The sequence below is a fragment of the Vespa mandarinia genome, chromosome 3, assembly GCF_050613455.1.
Source record: "Vespa mandarinia isolate Hongniang chromosome 3, ASM5061345v1, whole genome shotgun sequence".
Lineage (NCBI taxonomy): Eukaryota > Metazoa > Arthropoda > Insecta > Hymenoptera > Vespidae > Vespa > Vespa mandarinia.
In genome coordinates, this window is record NC_140812.1 from 10,212,082 (window position 1) to 10,235,000 (window position 22,919).

Genomic DNA, 22,919 nt, shown 5'->3' on the forward strand with positions numbered 1-22,919 from the left:
AATTGTAAAAAAATGATTTTATTGGGAAAGAATAATTATTATAATATATTTATAATGTGTCTGAAAAATTACAAAAATAATATTTTATAAAATAAAAAAAGAGAAAAAAAACTTCTGATATATGCTAGATTTATATGATCGACGTAAAAGATTTTCATAGAAACAATTTTATTTCGTCAATGAAATCAAATCAGAAAACAAATCGATGCGAGCGTGTTATTTTACAATCAATAAAGCAGAAAGAAATCTTATAATTAATATTCTAAATGAATTTTCAAATGTTATTACTATTCCTTAGACAAAATAGAAATGTTTCGTTTCTGTCCTGTACGGCTAAGGTATCTATTTACTTTTACCGATCGTGCTTTACTCAATGCCCTAAATATTTAAGACGTAAAAACCAGAGTTTGTTAAGAGCATGGAAAAGATTTATTTCTTACAAATATACCAATATATTATGATATAAAATCTAAGTAATAATGATTAAAATAAAAACAATGTTATATTTTTTAGTTGAACATAAATATATATTTTATAATATTAATAATATTAATAATAACAATAACAATACATTAATATTATCCTTAATTTATAATATTACACATTTGTAAAATAATAATAATAATAATAATAATAGTATTAATATTAATTAACCCATATTAATATTAACATATAACAATAATATAATATTAATTTTGTAATAATAATTTCTCCAACGAGAATTTATTTATTTTTGATATATGCAATATAATCTTCCCGAAATTTTTTGTTCATTAACCAACCAATTTTTGCCCTAATCCATACAGGTGTAATAAGACTGATAAATGTTTGAATATCATGGGCCCAATATCCGCTGCTTGAATCTACTTTACCGAGCGTGGCTATTGCATTTTTGGCATAAGTCGTTGGATTAGGGACAAATACGCTGGATACCTGTTATTACATGACCATTTAAATCTATGCATGTTTTTATCATTAATAAAAAAGATATGAGATAATAATAATATTCAAAAAATAAATAAAATAGATCGATGTAAATGATATGAAAGAATGAAAGGAAAGAAAAAAAAAAAAGAAAAAAAAACTTGATAACTCATACCTGAAATATCGGATTGAAGGCATTCATTTTGGTATTGATAAAGAATGGTGACAAATGTTGAACCGTTATACCAAATTTCGAATATTCGATTCTAATTGCATTGGAGAAACTTTTTAAATATACTTTGGTTGCAGCATAGACGGTCATTAATGGTAGCGGCTGATGTTCCGACCCAGAAGATATATTAACGATTGCACCTTTTCTACGTTTTTTCATTCCTTCAATAATTAATCGCGTCATCATCGTGGCAGCCCCCACATTTATTGTTATAATATCCCATAGCTCATCCTCCGGAACTTCATTGAGATACATTGGATAACTATACTGTTTGCCCACGTTATTCACTAAATAAATATTGAATCTTTTAAATAAGTATTATCGAGCAATGGTTTTGAGATAAAAAAAAAAAAGAAAAAACAAACCGGCGAACAATCAAAATTTCTTTCTTCCTTCTTCTATTAATTAATTATTCTCTTCGATTAATTAACATTATTAGAATTATAATAATTAAATAAATGTAAATTAACCAAGGATATAATAATAGTTCTTATATCTCAAACAAACAACGTCTGTAATTTCATTCGCTTTCACGAATTAAGATATCGTTATCGGTCACGAGTTTTTATTTTCTTTCCTTTATTTTTATTCAATTAAAAGTATTATTTTTTTTTCCTCGTGTAATTTACTGCATCGATAAAAAAAATTTTTTTTCTAAAGAAACTTTTAACGAAATCAATGTATAAGTCAATAATATATAAATGTATGTATATATATATATATTTTTTTGTTTTGTTTCTTTTTTTACTCACCCAATATTCCAATTGGTACATTTTCCAATTGAGGTTTGATTTCTTCGTAGATCAGTTTGCCTTTGCTAAAGTCTGCCTGTATGATCCTTACTTCTATGTTAGGATTAACATTCAATATTTCAGACTTGGTATTTTCCAATTTATCTAAACTTCTGCTTATTAAGATTAAATTAATATTTCTTGTAGCTAGTTCCATTGCGTAAGCCTTTCCAATTCCGTCGGTTGATCCTGTTACCACTAGATTGAGTAAGAAAAAAAGAAGAAGAAGAGAAAGAGAGAAAGAAAAAAGATTAATAATGTTTTTCAAGTTGATTTGTTTTTCTTCTTTCTTTTTCTCGACTTACCTGCCCATTCGCCAAATTTCGTGCGCAAATTGATCGGTTTGGAATTGATAAGGGGAAAAAATATTTCCCATATAATAGATATTAAATGATTTGCGAAATTAAATAATAACCAAAGTGCGATTAATCCGCCTAATGACCAGAGTATTATTAACGTCATCATTTTCTTTGAATGAGTTCGTCTTCAATTAAACGTATAAACTGAAATATTGAAAAGTTATGTTTAATTCTCAATACACAAACAATTCAAAGAAAATGTTTATGTTTTGTCCTTTATGTTTATGTTTTGAATAATTTATTTAAGTTTTTTAATAAAACTGAGCCTGAATCTTTCAAACGCTTTTGGTATTTAATATCAAAATTATCAAGCACATGTATCCATTACGAATAAAATATATGATTTGTCATTAATACGATAACTTGCGTAGAAACAAACACTTATACTTTAAACGATTTATAAATACTATGTTATTGTTATCACTCGAATCACAATATTGTCTTTTTTTGACGTTTTTATTGGTCGTTCCGATTTACTATATAAGCTGTAGTTTAACCAAACATTATAGTTTTGTTTATCGCAATACTCGGTGATACAATATTGGTATCACAAAATTAAAAACACTTTGTAACTTTTAAAAAATCGAATCCTCACGTTGGATATTTTCTTTCATTTTTTTTAATACGTCTCTTAATTATTCTCTCTCCCCCCATCCCTCACTCTCTGTCTCTCTCTCTCTCTCTCTCTTTCTCTCTATACCTTTCCCTTTCTCTTTTACTTTATTTATATGCTCTTTCTTTCAGAGATGATCCCTCGACGATATCCAACGCAAGACTAAAAGTGATTTGCTACAGGTAACTATATATAGAAAATGTATGAACATAAGTAACTTTCTCCGAACGACCTTGAAATTATGTACAAATAAGATGTTATTGCTTTTTTAAAATAAATCCTTTGTTTTATTTTTTAAAAATTATTGACAAAAATTTATTAGCTTACTTTTTTCTTCTTTTATTTTTATTCGTTTTTACTTTATTATTTGTCGTCATTATCAAACGAAAAATATTCTCATAGAAAAATCATGAATATTTTATATGATCTTTTCTAATTTCTATAATGCAAAAAACATGAATAAGTTATCCATGAGTTATTCCATTAAACATTATTATATATATATATATATATATATATATATATATATATATTAATTAATACAGATTGTACATATGTACGTATGGTCGAGATAAAGAAAATTATTAGTTAAAATTTAACCAACGTTTTTTCCAAGTGAAAATTTTCAAGTGGGAAAGGGTTCATAGTTAATGCGCGATAAATCGAGGTTGCTGGTGTAACATTATCGTGTAATCATTCTGTTATGGTTGTCCCAAATATCTCCCCATTCTAACGATGTTCATCAGTTTCGAACATCAGTACTAGATGTCGATTTAACGATGTCGTACTTTTGAACTTTCTAATGCATTTTATTCGATTGAAAATTTCATAAAAGAGGAATTCATTGGAAGAATAAAAGAAAAAAAAAAAAAAAAAAGAAAAAAAGAAAAAAAAAGAACAAAGAAACGACGAAGTAAATTCGATCCTGAGAATACGACACTCAATTTATACGACACGAGAATATTTCATAAAATGCATCGTATAAGAGAAACTTTGATGATGTAATCGATAATCAATAATATTATAGATCGACAATACTTATATAACGACGTCAAATTACAATATTTATAAAGAATATTTTCTTTTCCTTAAAAAAATATTCTTAAAAATATCCTTTAATATATTTAGGTGGACCGGAAAGTAATGTTGCTTTCTTAAATTAAATTCAAACGAATAAATTTTTAAACAAGTTTTTAATTTAAATCATAATCAAATATCGATATGCGCAGAAACGACATTACTTTCCGGTCCACCTAATATATCCTTACAAAATATGCTTTATATAAAAAAGATATTAAAATATAAAAGAAAAAAAAGATGTTTTAATAAATTATAAAAAAAAAAGAAACAAATGTAATAGCGTAAATAATAAATTTAGCATGGATAATAGAAAAGAAGGTCTTTGAGAATACGATATTGAGATAAAAGTAATCTTTTAAAAATTTCTTCTGACGAAGCAATTAAGTTATTATCGTGGATCATTTGTGCTTATATAAATATATACTGACTTAATCATTTTGTTATCGCTTTTGTATGTGTGTGTGTATGTGTGTGTGCGCGAGTATGCTATGAATTTAAGTCGCAAAATTTCTATTATATATTATGCCACATAACAATAATTAAATGTAATCAAGATGAACAAATCGTCTTTATTATCTTTTATAAATTTTATAAACGATCATATTGAAGATCATAATTAAAGAATTATTTCGAAAATTCAATATTATTCGATTTATTCCATAATAATGTTTGATTTGCACATTGTTAAGTCCACGAATGTATATATGCACAAATAATCGTTATATTCTCAATTGCGTATAAATAATCGTTATATTCTCAAAGCAAAATTCCATTAAGATATTTATCAAGAAAACTTTTTTTTTCTTCACTTTCACTATGTTAGAAAGAATGTTTTAGCACAATTAAAAAAATGAACATAGCTGATTGATTCGCGAAAAAAAGAACTTGATTTTTGTAACTGATAGTTCCTCGTATTTAATATAAATAATTAACAAATTTGATTTCGTTTCACTATTTTTTACCTTAGCTTCTTATATTTGATTACTTGAGAACTTATTTCGCCGATAGTTGTGGATAAAATAACGAATGAATAAAATTCGTAATGGATGAAATCGTTTAATTATCTTCTTTGATGTGACATATATATATATATATACATATATATATATATATATATATATATATATATTTGTACATCTAAAGTATGTTTTAACGTATATATATATATATATATACATATACATGTTAGAACATTCCTCTTAAAGCGCGATGTTGTAAGCAGAAGAAGAGAAGAGGATCGAAGACAGAGAGATAGAGAGAGAGAGAGAGAGAGAGAGGGAGTGAGAAAAAGAGCGAGGGGGAAAGAGAAAGAAAGATGTTTTACGAGAAAAGAGGCGCGCGCAGCTTCTTTCGCTCGCTTTAACACGTACACACGTATACATAGCACAGGGAAAGAGAGAAAGATAGAAAGAGAAAAAGAGAGAGGGAGAAATATGCATGGAAAGGTCCTCTCTCCAGTACGTGTATCGTCTTCGTGAACAGAAGATAGTCCCACTCGTTGCGTTTCGTGCTCTTCTATTATATTTCCTTTGTTTTCTTCAAAATGTTCTTTCAAAAAAATCATTTTCTTTTTTCTCATTAGAATTTTTCCACATATATATATATATGTATATATATATATATATGTGTATGTATGTACATTTGTGAAAAAACAAAATCTGTTTTATTTCCAATAGTTTTGTTTTATTCGTTAAAGGAAAATAAAAGGAGAGAGAAAAAAGATATTGCCTTATCACCTTGAATTTTGATCTCCTCTCTCTTTTTTCTACACAATCATCGTTCACTTTGTTAATTCTCATAACAGAGAAGCATTTATTTTCCAAGGTATGAAAAGATTCTCTGTTTGAATTTCCCCGCTCTCGTAATACGAAATATTCTCTATCTTTTTCCTATAGTAAATTGCTTGACGAATAGGCTAACGTTTCGTAAGTACGCCGCGGGATACGAACTTCGGACATTAGAGATATTTCGGCCCTGTCAGTCGAGAGGGCGAAGTTGAACCACAAGCCCGTTGTTTTCCTTCGTACGATAGCTTTTAAAGGAATTCAACGAAATTTAACGACTATTATCATCGTATCTCAATCGATCGATAATCAAATCGAGAGAAAAAGAAAGGTATTTATTTTACATATATTTACATATATTTAATCGTTCCTCGGCAACGTAGATGCAATGAAAAATATTCAATAGAAAAAAAATTTTAAGAAAAAGCAAAGTTGTAACGCTGATTCGTAAAACACGTGCGAAGCATCTGTGCCGAACGTAAACTTAAAATGGTTGTGGCCTCGAAATGGTTTAGAATGTCGAACGGCTTTCGTTTCTTTTTCTTTTGCGTTAGGTAGATATCTGAATATTTGTACAGTCTTGGTATATTCTTTTTTTCCTTTTTTCCCTTTTCGAACGAATTCGAACGAAACTGCATGCTAAAAGTTCGCAAGCTCTACGTGTCGCATTTATCGATTATTTATCTTTCATCTTGGAAGACAAACACTGGTCTGAGTACAAATTGCTCGATCTATCTACAAATCGATTATATTGTTTATTTTACGATTTCAACAACTTTTTCTTTCTTTTTTCTTTTTGCTTTTCTTCTTCTTCTTCTTCTGCTTCTTCTCCTTTTTTGTTTTTTTTTTGTTTTTCTTTTTGTTTTTTTTTTGTTTTCTTGTTTTTTTTTTTTTTTAATTCTCTCCAGAAATAAAACTCAATCGTTCTATCTTTTTCCTTCAAATCAATTTTATTACAAATAGATCGAGGAACATGATGCAATCGGAGTTATGAACCATGACACCAAAGCAACGGTTCATACGGTTCGTTCGTTTTTAAAGAGATTTATGAGTTGACGAACGCAACTATTGGTTCGTATTAGTCAACTCAAGAGTTTACGACGATCATGATTTTTCTTTTTTTCAACTTTTTTATTTTCTATTTCGAGTTAGGCTCGTCGTCGTTCCCAATAAGCTATCATAATACGATACTCGAGTGTCACGTCGAATCGAATTCTCTCTATATCGATTAGATCATTTTCTTTTTTGTTATATGCCATTATTTATCCGACAATCTTTCATTTCCTTTTTCCATTGACACAAAATACGAAGATACCAACTGGCAAACATGTTCTTTTTCTCCCACGTGACGTGCATGCTTCGCGCGTAAACGAGATCGAGATTACGTTCTACTTCTATAAACTGGATTCCGTTAAGCCGATCCGTTGTTTAATCCGTTACTTTTGCATAAACGTTCAGACGATCATCTCTGTAAGACGGATACGCGTGATATCGATTAATTATATAATTATTTAATTATCGTAATGATTGACGACATGCGATGATCGGTTTTAAAAGAATCGTAAAGAAAGTAAAAGAAACAAAAAGAAAAAAAAGAAACAAAAAGAAAATAAAGATAATAATAATAATAAAAAAAAAAAGAAAAAAGAAAAGAAGAAGAAGAAGAAGATAATAGTAAAAAGGAAAAGAATGAAAGAAAAAAGAGAAAAAGAAACAAAGAAGAAAAACAAAAAGAAAAAAAAAGAATTAGTGATCACTTTTCAAATAAATCTATAATTCAATGTTTCTCTTATGCGTGGAAAATTATTTCACACACGTTTAATACGGTTTCACGTTCGATCGATGTCATGGCTAAAGTTCAAGAACAGGTTTTGCAAAGCGGTAATTGAAACTAGCGTACCTATATTATACTGTATATATATATATATACATACACACACATACACCACACATTTATATATACATATATTGGGTTAATGTGATCTCCTCCCTATCGCTAACGCAACCATTCCACACGCGTGCCTCTACGATTATTACATATATTAGTTATATATTTGACGGATTTCGCTCGTGTCGTAGTTAGCAATAGTTACTTTTCAATATATACTCGAGGCTACCGATAAAATTAAAGCTCAACATTATTAATGTTATATATATATAAACGGAGACCGGAGTTACGTATGTATATATGTATGCAAGTTAAATCTAGTTAATTGGAATAAAAGACCTACAATTTTGACCTCGTTTATTAAATATTACATTTAATTTATTCATCCTGTATTGCCTTTCTAATGCAATAGAATTTTTCGATTCTATCGATTGAGTTGGAAGAAATTTTTTTTCGATTATTTCTCTTTCTTTTCTTTTTTTTTTTTTTTTTTTTTCTTCTTCATTCCACGTTGGCAAACAAAGTTGATTTTAACATTGTACACTTTCGTCGTATTTACAGAAAGGATTGCGCAAGCGAGACGACAATCTCACGAGAAGATAACTCAATGTACCGGATGATCACGAGAGGACGATGATAGGATGTCGTGTCTTCAGGGCAATAATATTTATTTTCGTTATTTGGAATTCGATCCTAAATGCAGAGAAAACCAACGAAGAAGTTTCGTTAGAATATGGCAACTCGAAGTATCTTCAATCACAGAAGTATATGTACTCTTGGACAGGACCTAATGCATTAGCGAGATCCGCTTTGTTGGAGCGTCAAGAAAGATTACAGTATAATTGCGAGGAGATTTTTAGACATAATAATGTTGGAAACGGAACGTTAAGTCCTGAATCCTTTAGAAACATCCTCGTGGACGAACAACACGAGTTGCTTTATTGTTATGTACCAAAGGTATATATATTTATATATATTTATATATATGTACACATATATAAATATATAGCTTTTGAAAATTCTGTAAAAAATTAAAAAAAAAAAAAAAGAAAAGATACATTGATCTCTAATAAATTCATATGGTAAAAGTATTTTATTAAATTAAATAGTTTGCTGATTAGTTTACATAAATCAGATTTAATTTTCACGATTTAATTTTATTAATTACGATTATATAATTGTATGAAGAAGAGATAAAAAGAAAAAACAAAAAGAACTATTGGTAAGAAGAAAAAATTTGAAAAAATTCGAAATAAACGAATTATTATAGATCTAAGAGAAAACGTAAGGCTCGTTTCAAGGATAAATTCCTTTAACTTTCGAATTATATTACAGATTCGTGTATCTACTATTCACGGAATTATTACAATATCCTACCATTTTACAGGTTGCCTGTACAAACTGGAAACGCGTTTTAATGATCGCCACAGGAAAGTGGTCTGGAAATGATCCTTTAGAAATACCGGCTGATCAGGCTCACTCGCCAGGAATTTTTTTAAGATTAAGTAATTACACTGCTTCGGAAATTGAGAAAAAATTAACATCCTACGACAAACTTATAGTCGTTCGACATCCATTTGAAAGGCTACTATCAGCTTATAGGAATAAACTGGAAGCGAAACATGAAAGGAGCTCGAGATATTTTCAAACTCGTTTTGGAAAGAAAATTATAAAGGTAATCTAAGCTATCCTGTTTCATAAAAAAAAAAAAAAAAAAAAAAAAAAAAAAAGAAAAAGGAAAGAGAAACATTTTATTTTATTTCACTTAAAAAAAAATATTTTACTTTATTTTATTAAAAAAATATTTTTATTTTATTCCATTTATTTATTTATTTATTTATTTTTTTTTTTTTTCGATAGAAGTACAGAGTGAATGCTACGCAAGAATCATTGAAAAATGGGGACGATGTTACGTTCAGAGAGTTTGTAGAATTCATTACCAATGATACTGAAAATGGTACGAGGAACGAACATTGGAGACCTATATATGAATTATGTCAGCCGTGCGTAGTTAATTACAATCTTGTTAGTAAGTATGAAACCTTGGTGGAAGACGCTACAGAAGTGTTGGAAAGAATGAATGTCGTCACCGTCAAGTGAGTATAAATTTGCGATTTAAATAAGCTTTATGATTTATATTTGTCCAACCTTGGAATATTTAACATTTAAGATGACGATTGTTTTCATTCTTTATCCAGTTTCCCATCGAAACCACAGAGTACCGAGCCAACGTCCAAGAAATTGGATAGATATTATTCGACTTTAAGTTATAAACAATTGAGAAAGTTGGAGAATTTGTACAAATTAGATTTGAAATTGTTCGATTATTCACTGGAGGATGTTTTAGGATTTTCTTTAGCTTAAATTTATAGTGAGAGAATTAACGTGTACAGAGAACTGAGATTCGATGAATTAAAAGAGATTCAGATTCTGTATCTTTTTTTTATTTTTTATTTTTTTTTATTTTTATTTATTTATATTAGAACGATATAAAATAATAGACTAGTTTATCCATTAAGAATTTCTGTCAAGTCACTACGTTATAACGATTTTAATTCTACGCTGATCATTGTCAACAATTTTATAATTTAAAATAAGATATATCCGTCGATATTTTTTTGTTCGATGATAGAACGAAGAAATTCGATTGAATTGACTTTGTATTTCTTATATTCAATTTGATTTTTCACGATTTTTATGTAACGAATTGTAAGCGTAAACTCGATTAGAACTGAATTTTATAATTAAAATTGAAACGTATTCGAATGTCAAATTGATATATTTCATTTGTATGCGATTATATTTTTCTTATTTTTTTCCTTTTTTTTTTTTTTTCTTTTTAAAACAATATTTAATTCAAATAATTATATTGATTTGGATAAATTATAATTTTCAAGAATGTCAACGTTCATATTATATTTTTTAGATATTTTATATAATAACATATTAATAAGAATTATGCATTAGGTATTTGTTGAGATTGAAAGGAAACAAATGATGCAAAAAAGAAAAATAATGACTTTTTTTTTTAATATGAAACAAATAAGTTATCGAATAACGTGGTTTTACGAAAGTTACGAAAAAAATTAAACAACAAAAAAGAAAAGAACAAAATAATAACGTATTTGCGTAACATTTTGATCGAGTTTTGAAACGTATCTGTCGAAAACATTGTTCATCGAAGTCGATGTTTGGTTAGCGTGCTAAATTTAAATTAGGATTCGAAGATGACGAACGAGATGGGATTTTATACCGACTAACTTTGGATAAAGAGTCGAAGAACCTTAGTCTAATCATAAAGGAAAACTTACAAGTACGTGCGAGAACGAAAATAACTTTCCATCCGTCAATTAATTTGAAGGACTTTCGAAGAACGAGAGTTTATTGCTACGTCAATGATAACGAATGCATAAAAAAGCAATTGGGATGAATTTATGAGCAATAAAAACAGCAACAAATAGATTTAAAAGTATTTAGATTATTTCTCACGTGATAACAAAAGTCTTATATGCGCTGTTACATTTAAGTGCAAATTAATATTTTATACAAAAGGTAATGCATTTTTAATGATGCATTAATTAAATCATGTATTTTCCTATGAATTATTAACGAAAAGATTAGTAAAACATTCGTAAACGAGGAAAGAGATTGTACGATAAAACTCTTTGATAAATCGATCAAAGAAAAAAAAAATCTTCCAACGAGTAAGGATCGATTTATTGATTTATTTGTTTGTTATAAGGTCAGTAGAAATTGTTAAGACGTAGAACTCTGCTCTATGTGCCACACCTTCGCGATTATGCGAACTTCCTACTTATATACGATATGAACATCTCAGTATAAAAAAAAAAAAATAGAAAAAAAAAAAATAGAAAAAAAAGAAATAATAATAATAAAATATTCCGTTCCTTGAAATATGTTAATTCTTTCGAAGACCTTCCGAAAACTAGAAGCAGCGGGTTTCATTTTTCTTCTAGATTTTTTATTTCATAGCAAGAAGGAGAAATTGTTTTAGATAAAAAATCGAGGATTAAAGAAAGAAAGAAAGAAAGAAAGAAAAAAAAAAAGAAGAGTAAAGAAACAAAATAAGAAATAGAGTGAGACGAGAATATTTATGAAAATTTTCTTTGATCAAATACTATCGTCATCCTCCTCGTCTCTCCCCCACTCCTCGCCTCTCCCTTCTATCGTCACGTGTAAATCAATCTGGCGCCACACGTGAGATGACTTCTTGTGTCTCGTTGAAAAAAAAAAGAAGAAGAAAAAAAAGGAAAAAAAAAAAAAAAAAAAGAAAAGAATAAAAAAGAAAAAGAAAAAGAAAAAAAAAGAAAGGAAGAAGAAAAAGAAAAAAAATAAATAAGAATTCTTTTCGGTCTTCTCGTGTCATAAATTCGACACGTGGGCGTCCATCCGGACGAGGGATTTTGTTTAAAAATAAAAGTCACTTTCCGGCTTAGCGAATGTGAATTTGTGTCGGTATACGATACATCGATATCAACTCTCTCTCTCTCTCTTTCTCTCTTTCTCTCTTTCTCTTTCTTTCTCTATGTATCCGGAATTGTACATTTATAATTAAATGAACTATTGAACATTAATGTCCCGGCTTGTGCCGAATTTTGTAAGCCTTTTCCGGATCTCATTAGTTAGACGGATAATATATGTATTTTGGCTCGGTTAGTTCGAAGGGTCGATTACCTTTTTCTAAATTTAATATACGATTAGATAACATTTCGATGATAGCGTTTTTTTTTCTACTTTTTTTTTTTCCTTTTCCTGTTTCCGATAGTCTTTCTTTTTTTTTTGTTTTTTGTTTTCTCTTTTACTTTTTTTTTTTTTTTTTTTTTTTTTCCTTTTCATTTCAATCGTTCCATCGTAATTGATAATAAATTATATTTCTAATTTGAAAGAACGAGAAAAAATACGATACGATATTAAACGAGTAATAATGCAAAGGACACGAAGTTTAGCTACTGACAAAGATTCTTTTCTAATATTTTATTACGAGGATGATTAATCGTTCGAATTTTATATCTCGGTAAATTTTTAGTCTCGAAGGTATAATAACGAGAGAATGAATGCCTTAATATAACTTCGAGGTGGCCAGAAGCTCCTCTCTCTGTCTCTCTCTGTCTCTCTCTGTTTCTCTCTCTCTCTCTCTCTCTCTCTCTCTTTCTCTCACTCTCTCTCGTGTCGGCTGGTTTCGAATTTTGCTACGACGGTGGTGGAATCGGAGCTACCAATCCTGGAGCAGAGATTAAACGGTTAAGGAGCTGGCTATCGAATCGAGTGGGGAGAAAAGCTCGACAACGGCGGTTCCTGGAGGAATTTCGGGATTTCGAACGGGGATCCTTTGCGTACGTGATCCAGTCTACGATCGGACGTAAAGTCGTTTAGAACGCTCGTTGCTTTTCAATAGATCTTCTAAACCACGCGGGGAAGATTACAGATTGATCTAAGAATCTTTTCGTTATCGATCCCAAACGTATACTTCTTCAACGATTGTGAGTAATTATTTGAAAAAAAAAAAAAAAATGAAAAACATCGAAACTCTTTGAGTCCGAATATTTGTTTTTTTTTTTTTTTTAATATTTTAACGAATATAATTTTATAAGTTCTTTTTTGTATTTTTTGTTTTTCTTTTTTGTTTTTTTTCTACTTTCCTTTTTTTTTTTTTTTTTAATAAATGAAAGAAATCTTTTCTCGCAGTGCAGTGAATCGTATAGAAGACAGAATCTAAGATGCCACAGCCAGCTCACGAAACTAAAAACATTCTAACCACTTACCTAATCCTGATATTACTTTTGATCTCTTTATGGTTACTCTACTCGGGGATATTTTAATTCCTTAGTTTTTCTCTTTGTCTATATCTCTCTCTGTCTCTCTCTCTCTCGTTATGGTACGTACATGGAGAAAATTTAATCGTTCGTAATCTCCTTTATATTTCCCAATTATTTCCTGATAAAAACTTACACTCTATGTCGATTTTTCAGAGTTGAAACATGAAAGACGAAGAATGCGAGTTTCTCAAAGGCTGGACGACTTTCTCGATCGATACTCGGAAATCGAGAATGGAAAGGATATCGATTATTACACAAGATCAATTTTATATTTCCGAATCCTTCTTGATCTCGCTCAGATCGGATTCTGACCATCACCGATTCATTGCATAGATTAATATTCATTGTTTAAGTTTCAATAAGTTAAATAAGTTAAAGAATTAATCGAAACAATCATGTCATCGGAAATAAATCTTTTTTTTTTTTCTTTCGTTTTTTTCTTTTTCTTTTCTTTTTTTTTTATACGTACGGAGACAGGGAGCGAGTGAAATTCTCTCTTTTTTTTTCTATTAGAACGTAATATTTATAATTGTGCCACTTCGTAGAATGAGTGAAATATTAAAAAAAAAAAAAAAAAAAAAAGGACAAAAGAAAAAAAAAAGGAAAAAAATTTAATACGAAAACGGGTATTCGATGTGTGTGGGTGCAATTGAATGAATGTATTCGTAGGTTCATTGTGTTAACGTATTCAATGCTTGTATAAAAGTAACGACAGTGGGTGGAAGGTAACAGACAAATAATTACACATAAAACAATGCTACGATTTATAGGTCAAGGATGAATATTCGTAGAATTTGAGATCTAGATAATTGTGAAATATTTGAATAATCTGTATGAATTATTTTATGGGGATAAAATTGGAACGAATTAAATGTCTCGAATATCATGGAATGATATTTCTATTGTTCGCATAAAGTAACATTTTTATTATCACTGTATGCAGACAGATATAATATATAAATATTTTGTATGGAATAATTTGTGAATAGAGTTTGTGAAATTTAATTTTAGGATGAAAAAAGTCAATGGCCGTGAGGATGGAGGAAAAATAAAAAGAAAAGAAAAGAGAAAAATGAAAAGTATGGGCCTTGCCATCTGTAGAAAATAAGTAAACGTTTGGATTACATGGACGATGAACATGGAAAGCGTGGGTGTTTATACGAAAATAGCCGATGCTTTTAGTTCTCTTCTTCGGTGTTTCACTGTTTCACCACTACGTGTACCTACGTTGATACATATAGAAGAGGAAATCAGTATTTTCTATAGAAGATCCGAAAATAACTGATGAGAAAAACGAAAGGAATATCAACGTTCCTCCTTTAGTCCTGTTCCATCTAAAAAAGCAATAAATAATGACCCGATAGAATGTTTATTCTATCGTTCGTTTCACAAACGAAAATCATTCGTTACGTAAGTTCCTTATAAATCGTCTAAGTTACCCCAAGTATTATTCGACGAAGTTAAATCTTTTGTCAATAAGGAGAACAAACTTTTCTGCGTTTAATCTCGAGGATAATCTTAAACGTAAATCTTTCTACTTGAAAAATAGATCTAACTCCTATTAGGAATTGTATCAAAATTTATCGCGTGTCAGTTCGAATCCAAACGTATGCCGTTACGTTAAATTATATATATAATAATGTTATACATATATATATATTATATATATATATTATATATATATACATAATATATATATATATATATATATACATAATATATATATATATATATACAATGATTAAATTTATTCGATTTACTAGTCGTTTTTTTATGTCAAAAAGAAAATGAAAGAAACCATGATGACATGCACCTTTGCTGATTAATAATTAATACACGTCGTGTGACAGGAGCATCATGATAATCGTCGTTCAATGGTGGACAACATCGAAGTAGAAACCCGTTGTAATAAATAATTTTACATTCGAGCTCGTGGAAAGACTGGCAGATGGCCACGTTCCAGTAATCGCTGGAAATAGATCTACTTGCTTTGAATTCAGGTCGTTACGAATAGTATTATCGTGCCCTGTAAACATCATTGCTATATATGTATTGACACAAAATTTATAATACAGAAAGAAAATCGATAACATCAAAATGAATTATAATCGACTTCTTTTTTTCTTTTTTTCTTTTTCTTTTTCCTCAATTACTTTCCCCAATTTACTTGAGGCATGAACAAAAGAGACAATCGATATTTCAGAAAAGCTATTCAATGTTTATTATCAACATCAATATGGATTATTCGAGACGTTGTATTAACTTAATTACAATTTGATTTCTTTCTTAAAAATCTTACGAAAAAATAGATAAACGAAGTATAAAATTTCTACGGCGCTTATGATACTACAACCAAGAAATAGATTGAATATTCCACCTACTTCAGCTGAAATATATTAAATTAATATTAATATTATACATGACTTTTGAATTATAATAAATTTGTTCATTGTCAAAGATGAAATGTTAACAGTTTAAAAATTGTTTATAATATTATATACCAAGATTTTTCCAATCAATGAAAGTTGATTTCGTTTCGAAGATCATGAAGGCGTCCATTTTCCAATAAACGTTTAAAATTGTATGTGTAGCCGTTAAATGTTGACTGAAAGGAACAATATAATTTTTTTCTTTTTTTTTTTTTTAATCATAATTAAAAAATTAATACATAATAACTTTTCAAGTAATTATATATATGATAAAAAATATCATCGAATATTATTAACAGATATAAAAACAATATACACAAGTGTATTATATAATTATTTTCCTTCGATATTTCAATTAATAATATTATTTCCCTTCACCAAAGGTATCTCCGAGTTAAGAAACTATCTAGCTTTAGAAACTATTTAGCTTTACGAAAGTTTATTATGAACTAGTTTTCTAGGTTTATTACGAAAGGCTTTATTACGAACGAGTTTTCTTATTATACGTTTGACGTAGAACACATGTTGGTAAAAATATCGATGTGAAATTTGAATTGCTCACTTTTGAGATTATATAAAAGCTATTAAAGCTATTAGCTATTTTAAACATCGTAAAAAGATTTTTTAATATTTTTAATAAGTATTAAAAACATTTTTTTATGATCCAATGGTATAAACGTGTAAAAACTTACTAAATCGGTGATAAAGATAATGGTGTTTCTTTCAATAAATATTTAATCGACGATATTTGGTATGTTGTATCTTCACAAAGATTTACACAAAAACAATTGTCATAATTCATCGACTTTTTACGTTTCATGTATTTATACAAGCACTTGTTATCATCCAATTCACATAACTGAAAAAGAAAAAAAAAAGAGAAAGAAAAAAAAGATTATATTATATATCGATTTTGATAATATGAGATAATTAATTGATTACCGGGAGTGAAGTATAATTTGCCATTGGTGCATAAATGTAAGGAAGACAATCGCACGCATTGTATATATCTCTGATCAAACAATTAACAAAGCAATTTGATTGTTGATATTCGATGAAAAAGCGTAATTGACTTTTTTCGGAATTTAAAATGCAATCAGGTTGTAAAATACCATTGAAATATTCGTGATAAAGAGTTGATGGTTTTTTTTTAATAATCGGTTGCACCTCCAGCTAAAAAAATCAGACGTTAAAATGATCATAAAATATTTAGTATCGTTATATATTATAATTAAACATGCATATTAATTAACCATTAATCCTTCTCCTTTTTGCAAAGTATATCCAATAGTCTCGGCGTTTGGATAACTCAAAGTGTGATGAATATAAACCTATAAAATGAGAAAAAAAATAAATTAAAAAAAGAAAAGAATATTAATGTAAGTATAACCGAGATAAATCGATTCAATATCGTACCAAAAGTTTTATATTGTTTACGAAATTCGTAATTTTTGTTTTATTATCTTCGAAGAATAAATCACGATTGAATATTATGGTCAGACCAGATTTTGATCCAGAACGAGTCGTACGAAGTACAGGTACTTCTTGATAACGTCTACATATATTAAGATAATATTTAAAATTATATGATTTAGATATCTTATTTTTTAACTATCGATAACTTACGTTTTATATGTCATAAGATGCTCCAAATAATAATTGTAAGAACAACATATTCCGTTATTGGTATAAGACTGTTTTATATAATCAGTACAATTTATTTTCTTTTCGTGCCACCAACACGATTCGATCATATTTTCACAAGGATTGAATATTTTCAAAAAATCTATTAATTTCCATTTATTCTCTTTTAAAAATGCATTAAATTTTTTTAAATGTTCATCGTTTTTTCCAAATTCCAATATGGTTATCTCAGCTCCATATCTGTGAAGGAGAATTCATTTTTAATAGATATCATTTTCTTTTCATTTTTATGATATCTACAAAAATCGGTTCGTTTGGCATATTCTTTTTATAATACAAAAATTACATTATTTACCTGACGAAAACCATCGCTTCCTCGATACTCATATTTTCAGGCAATTTTATATGCCGCATTAAATCCATTTGCGTTTTTAGCATAGTCAGTTTGCTAGGACAAATTGTGATAGCAGGAAATGCGGCGAGAAATATCGGTGCATGAAATGTTTTTACGAAAAATTCTGTCGGATTTTCATCCAAACGGTGCAACAATTTTTTCAACATTATATCTATACCTGTTAATATACATACATGTATATATACATATACATTGAAATTTGACAAATGTCAATTATATTTCTTAACTATCTATAAAATTTGATTGTTCAAAAAACGGACCGACGATTCCAGTGATCATTGTACAAAGCCATATAAATTTTCCCACGTAACTGGTAACGATAGCTTGCATTCCAAGATATTTTACACCATGTAACGAACTAGAATCAGTGAAATCTTGAAGTATCTTTCGGGCAATGCGTTTTTTACGATTGGCGTTTGTTGAAATAAGAGTTGACTTGTTTTTCAATTTCTTCTGATCATTGATCTTCTTGACGTCAGGTATATCCTTTTTTATTTTTTCATCGATATTCAATTCTACCTGAAAAAATACATTCCGTTAATTAGATCATTGATATAATTGTTATGGAAACAAAACAAAAAAAAAATATATATATATATAAAAATTATTGCAATAATTAAATTACCATAATTGTTTTCGGCATATTTATTTATTAGTGACTTTAACTTCTTCCCGTTCAACTCTAATCGAATGTGGTTCTTGTTTGTATATGCCATGAATATGGCGTGCAACAATCGTATTTATATATTTTCTCTTTAGAAATAAATTATTTAAAGTATCCTTGAGATCTGTATTATCGTGTTTCAAATCGCTATTGCGCGCATTAATATTTAAAATATTTATAATTTATAACATTAAGATAATAATTAGCTACGTTAAACGTATCTTATTCTAATGAACTAGTAGAGCATTAATTTATGAATCATATAAAAAGATAATATCTATGAGTCAGGTTGTGATCGTCGTTTAATACGACCGATCTTTTATTTACAACTGTTGATAAAAATTTGCTTTAAAACATCAACTAAGCTTAAACAGAACGTACAAATAAATTAATGGTTGCGTTCAGATATAAAAATATGCCTATTTACAATATAAGAAATCGTCCGCTTCTTGTGGAAATTATTCTTAGAAAATAATTTTTACAGAACGAGATTTCAACGACAAAAATATATATATATATATATATATATATATATACATATATAATGTATATTCTAACATTTATATCAGAATTATACATATTTCAACGTTTATAGTAGAATTATATATATTCCAACATTTATATTAGAATTATGTATATATATATATACTATATATTTATTACATATATATTTTATATATATATATATATATATATATATATATATTCTAACAACTTATGAATTGAACTTGTAAAAATGATAGAAACGTATCACCGATCTGTAGGAGATACTTTAGTATCTCCTTAGAATTTGGCTAAAAGTCTTGGAAGAGTGCCAGTTGGTCAGGTGGTAAAGGTGGTTGAGAACGCCAATCGGTTTCAGGATAATCATCGAAACAACTAGGATCACCAGGTGCTTTCACTCTTGGCCTTATCGGTGGTGTCAAAGCTCTTTGAGGTACCTGTTCGTGATTCGTTCGTATATTAAAATGAATAATTTGTTCGTGCGATAAAATCCAATGATTAGAATAAGAAAAATGAAAGGAAATGAAATTACCAAGGGCCATTCTACTAGCTTGAACCAACGATGCCTCTTAACATCTTCAGCTCCTTGTCTCATATTTCCTAATCTCTTCGTTCTGTCTGCGATGAGTAATTTCTTGATGAGATCTTTAGCAATGGGATCCATGTGTTTAGGCCATTCTATCCTACCGCTGAGTATTTTCTCATATATTCCAAATGGATTATCATCGAAAAACGGTGGGAATCCAGCCAACATTTCGTAAATCAGTACACCAAGGGCCCACCAATCAACAGCTTTGTTATGACCTTTATTTTGAATGATTTCCGGCGCCAAATATTCCGGTGTACCGCAAAGAGTCCAAGTTCTGAAAATTAACGACGTTATTAAATAACGTAGAAGGAGATTAGAAATTTTTTAAGTGACAAATTACGATATAATTAAGTACAATCAACGAGTTGATCGTTTGCAATAATATAGAATGAAAGGTGATTATTATGAGCGTAGAAAAATAGACCGAAGTATATATCGAGAGGACGAGAGACGATGTTTTTATTATTTTTCCTTTTTTTTTTCGCGTTTACTTTTTTTTACGACAAAAGAACAAAAAAAAAAAAAGAAAAAAATAGATTTAACGATCTCACCTATCAGTTAATTTCTTCGAAAAACCAAAGTCGGTAATTTTCAGGTGTCCTTGACTATCGAGAAGTAGATTTTCTGGTTTTAAGTCTCTATAAATTATGTGTTTGCTGTGAAGGTATTCCAATGCGCAGACGATTTCAGCCGCGTAAAAGCAACTGGTTGGTCCAGAAAATCTTCCGGCTGCTCTTAAATAAGAAAAGAGTTCGCCACCGGCTACGAATTCGAATAGCATGTAGAGTCTGGCTTCGTCTCTACCGCTCCAAAGCCTGAAAAATAAAGAGAGAGAAAGGAAGAGAGAGAGCGAGAGAGAGAGAGAGAGAGAGAGACAATTGGCTAAGAGATCGTTTCTCTCGTCCTCCTTTTGCTTTCCTTCACTATGGATTGTTAATAGCTATTTAATAGTGCGAATCGAGTTACTACGAGACGATATCGCTTTGCTCGATTTCTACGTTACGCTTTTCTCTTCTTTGGTATCTTCTATCTTTACGACTTACATATGTACATATCCGCAATTTCATATTCATTTAATCGATATTAAAGTGAATCAATGAAGAAATTTTTTTCTTAAATAAAATCTTAGATAAAATCAATAAATGATTCATAAAAGTTTATACATTTATTACGATACTATAATATATAATATTTATAGTATCATATATATATATATATATATATATATATATATTATTATATATTATGAGACTGTAATATATAATATTTTTAAATAATTAATAATACATAAACGATCGATAATAACAATAATATATGTATTATATACAAACTTTTCTTTTGACTTTTCTAATATGCCTTAGAACGTACGGGCAAAAGATACCTATGCTTACATGTTGACTATGAAGGGGTGATTGACCTCCTTTAGTACCGTGATCTCGTTGCGAACGTGTTCGACTTGTTTCAGCCTGATCACGTCGACCATAGAGAGTATCTTCAAAGCGAGAGGTTTTCCACGATGTCTGCATAATACTACTCTCCCAAATGTTCCCGTACCTGCAAAAAAAATATTTGATAGACGTTCTTGAATAATGAGAAGAAAAGAAAAGAAAAGAAAAGAAAAGGGAAAATCAAGAGGGGAAAGAAAGAGAGAAAGAAGAAAACGAAAAGTTACTCGACGAAGTAACTCGTAACGACACCTCATTATTAACGCTTTCTCCGTTCGTTTAAATTCGAGTCGAGCATTTAGCGCACGCAACTGGTTTATCGCACGCTTTCCCACAAAGATGATGATCGTGATCAAAGTTAGCGATGTTTAACGCACCGTGACTAATTAGCTCGAACAGCGTCTCGGCAGGAGTGATAAAGGTATTTGAAGATAAAGGTGATAGTGGTGTTCGGTGTTGATTAGGGGAAGATAGAAAAGGGAAAAATAACATCTCGAATTTGGCAAACAAATTAATCGCTTCATTGCAAATATACGCATACACATACATTCTCTCTCTCTCTCTCTCTCTCTCTCTCTTCTTCTTTCTTTCTCGGTGTTGTTTTTATCGAGGCAACACTATCGAGAAATGACTATGTTTAGAATCGGTGCTGTTTTCTATAGATAGGTCGAACGAAGTTGGCAGCATACGGACAGGAAGATTCGTGAAGGAACATTCGTGTATCTGCCTTTCGCTCGGTAACGACCACCGAGGTCTGCCAACGACAGCTGACAACAGGTGTCGATCGACGGAACGGCGACGCGTACCGAATTTCCGGCGATGGCGTAGGTGCTCTTTAAATACGACCATCTTTATAATAAAGACCGTACGATGATCATTTTTCGAGAGAGAGATTATAAATGTATATTGTTAATCTATGTACTATCTTCTCTCTTTCACGTTCGTTCATCGATAAATCATTCCTCGTTACATTTGATTTTTTTCTTTTTTTTTTTCTTTTTTTTTAAGACTCGATGATCGGGAAAAAAAGAGAAAAAAAGAAAGAAAAAGAAATCTGAATGTATTCACCATTGGTGATTTATGTTCTTTCTTTTTTCTTTCTTCTTTCTTCTTCTTCTTTCATTTTATTTTTATTTTTTTTTAATCTTTTTTCTATTTCTTTTTGTGTCTTTTTTTTTCTTTTTTTTTTTTTTTTTTCTTTTTAACGAATATATATCTTCCCTTTTGCCATGTGAGAATATACATATGTATATATATTTCTATGTTGGACGCATTGTACGTATATGCTTCTACATCATAGCACGAAAAACGTTAAGTCTATTTTCCAAGGAAGGACGACGAGGGTCCCATAAATTATTTTTGGTTCGTGTGCGAATATTGAACGCGAATACCCAAGAGAGACAGAGAGAAAGAGAGAGAGAGAGAGAGAGAGAGAGAGAGAGAGAGAGAGTGTGTGTAAGAGAGAAAATCGTTCCTGAGACGTGCGTGTTTTACTTGGATCTCGAGTGTCAGGCCATCAAGTTCTATAGGTTGTTTTTTTTTCTTTTTTCTTTTTTTCTTATTCCTTCTTTCTTCTCTCTCTGTCTCTCTCTCTCTCTCTCTCTCTGTCTCTTTTTCTTTTTGCTTCTCTCTCTCTTTTTTTTTTTTTTTTTTTTTTTAACATCGTGGACACTCGAACAGTTTGGTGTCGATCCAAAAGCTTGTTTTAAGTTTCAAAGAAG

General features: G+C 29.5%; 4 protein-coding genes and 1 long non-coding RNA gene across 22 annotated transcripts in view; 2 read left to right on the forward strand and 3 right to left on the reverse strand.

Annotated features, from left to right (window-relative positions):
- Positions 1 to 638: 638 nt before the first annotated feature.
- LOC118445134 (inactive hydroxysteroid dehydrogenase-like protein 1) lies at positions 639 to 5,071 on the reverse strand. 2 transcript variants are annotated; one of them, XM_035874167.2, is made up of 5 exons: positions 3,007 to 3,067; positions 2,253 to 2,450; positions 1,909 to 2,145; positions 1,100 to 1,443; positions 639 to 933 (listed from the first exon to the last, which is right to left on the reverse strand). In XM_035874167.2, the coding sequence occupies exons 2-5, from the start codon at positions 2,410 to 2,412 to the stop codon at positions 724 to 726; spliced, it is 951 nt and encodes a 316-aa protein (XP_035730060.1). In that variant the 5' UTR covers positions 2,413 to 2,450; positions 3,007 to 3,067; the 3' UTR covers positions 639 to 723. The 2 variants fall into 2 exon arrangements, with proteins under 2 accessions (XP_035730060.1, XP_035730056.1); XM_035874163.2 differs by lacking the exon at positions 3,007 to 3,067 and adding an exon at positions 4,962 to 5,071 and having other exon boundaries at positions 640 to 933.
- A 397-nt stretch (positions 5,072 to 5,468) lies between these two features.
- On the forward strand, positions 5,469 to 10,395 carry LOC118445132 (carbohydrate sulfotransferase 11). Of its 3 annotated transcripts, none has more exons than XM_035874149.2 (6): positions 5,469 to 5,823; positions 5,895 to 6,114; positions 8,233 to 8,628; positions 9,059 to 9,346; positions 9,532 to 9,767; positions 9,870 to 10,395. In XM_035874149.2, the coding sequence occupies exons 3-6, from the start codon at positions 8,305 to 8,307 to the stop codon at positions 10,033 to 10,035; spliced, it is 1,014 nt and encodes a 337-aa protein (XP_035730042.1). In that variant the 5' UTR covers positions 5,469 to 5,823; positions 5,895 to 6,114; positions 8,233 to 8,304; the 3' UTR covers positions 10,036 to 10,395. The 3 variants fall into 3 exon arrangements, with proteins under 3 accessions (XP_035730042.1, XP_035730043.1, XP_085512153.1); XM_035874150.2 differs by having other exon boundaries at positions 5,914 to 6,114; XM_085656027.1 differs by having other exon boundaries at positions 9,842 to 9,979.
- A 2,376-nt stretch (positions 10,396 to 12,771) lies between these two features.
- LOC118445137 (uncharacterized) lies at positions 12,772 to 15,610 on the forward strand. Of its 5 annotated transcripts, none has more exons than XR_004839160.2 (4): positions 12,772 to 13,172; positions 13,378 to 13,567; positions 13,662 to 14,918; positions 15,359 to 15,610. It is a non-coding gene; the product is annotated as an uncharacterized LOC118445137 (long non-coding RNA). The 5 variants fall into 5 exon arrangements; XR_014981973.1 differs by having other exon boundaries at positions 12,794 to 13,172; positions 13,662 to 14,443; positions 14,520 to 15,610; XR_014981974.1 differs by having other exon boundaries at positions 12,795 to 13,172; positions 13,662 to 14,423; positions 14,498 to 15,610.
- Positions 15,611 to 15,638: 28 nt separating this feature from the next.
- LOC118445129 (sodium channel protein Nach) lies at positions 15,639 to 19,183 on the reverse strand. 2 transcript variants are annotated; one of them, XM_035874142.2, is made up of 10 exons: positions 18,622 to 19,183; positions 18,257 to 18,511; positions 17,937 to 18,153; positions 17,564 to 17,821; positions 17,354 to 17,492; positions 17,191 to 17,268; positions 16,880 to 17,110; positions 16,630 to 16,796; positions 16,010 to 16,113; positions 15,639 to 15,894 (listed from the first exon to the last, which is right to left on the reverse strand). In XM_035874142.2, exons 1-10 carry the CDS (start codon positions 18,710 to 18,712, stop codon positions 15,776 to 15,778), a joined length of 1,659 nt encoding a protein of 552 aa, XP_035730035.1. In that variant the 5' UTR covers positions 18,713 to 19,183; the 3' UTR covers positions 15,639 to 15,775. The 2 variants fall into 2 exon arrangements, with proteins under 2 accessions (XP_035730035.1, XP_035730036.1); XM_035874143.2 differs by having other exon boundaries at positions 18,257 to 18,515; positions 18,622 to 19,181.
- A 171-nt stretch (positions 19,184 to 19,354) lies between these two features.
- The window catches only part of Pka-C3 (Protein kinase, cAMP-dependent, catalytic subunit 3), a 6,707-nt gene continuing 3,142 nt past the window's right edge, over positions 19,355 to 22,919 (reverse strand). For 9 of the 10 annotated variants that reach the window (XM_035874155.2, XM_035874156.2, XM_035874161.2 and 6 more), the window contains 4 exons: positions 21,145 to 21,307; positions 20,305 to 20,568; positions 19,697 to 20,027; positions 19,356 to 19,601 (listed from right to left, as the gene is read on the reverse strand). In XM_035874155.2, coding sequence (XP_035730048.1) covers positions 19,455 to 19,601; positions 19,697 to 20,027; positions 20,305 to 20,568; positions 21,145 to 21,307 — 905 coding nt within the window. In that variant the 3' untranslated portion in view covers positions 19,356 to 19,454. Of the gene's footprint in view, positions 19,602 to 19,696; positions 20,028 to 20,304; positions 20,569 to 21,144; positions 21,308 to 22,919 lie in introns of all 10 variants that reach the window. The other variant, XM_035874158.2, reaches the window with a different exon arrangement.

Coding starts and splice junctions, on each gene's coding strand:
- LOC118445132 (XM_035874149.2), top strand. CDS start 8,305: ATGATAGGATGTCGTGTCTTCAGGGCAATAATATTTATTTTCGTTATT. Junction 8,629..9,058: donor TTTATTGTTATGTACCAAAG/GTATATATATTT, acceptor ACCATTTTACAG/GTTGCCTGTACAAACTGGAA. Junction 9,347..9,531: donor TTGGAAAGAAAATTATAAAG/GTAATCTAAGCT, acceptor TTTTTTCGATAG/AAGTACAGAGTGAATGCTAC.
- LOC118445134 (XM_035874167.2), bottom strand. CDS start 2,412: ATGATGACGTTAATAATACTCTGGTCATTAGGCGGATTAATCGCACTT. Junction 1,444..1,908: donor TGTACCAATTGGAATATTGG/GTGAGTAAAAAA, acceptor ATATTTATTTAG/TGAATAACGTGGGCAAACAG. Junction 934..1,099: donor CCTTCAATCCGATATTTCAG/GTATGAGTTATC, acceptor ATGTAATAACAG/GTATCCAGCGTATTTGTCCC.
- LOC118445129 (XM_035874142.2), bottom strand. CDS start 18,712: ATGGCATATACAAACAAGAACCACATTCGATTAGAGTTGAACGGGAAG. Junction 17,493..17,563: donor CATCTTATGACATATAAAAC/GTAAGTTATCGA, acceptor TAATATATGTAG/ACGTTATCAAGAAGTACCTG. Junction 17,269..17,353: donor TAAACAATATAAAACTTTTG/GTACGATATTGA, acceptor CTCATTTTATAG/GTTTATATTCATCACACTTT.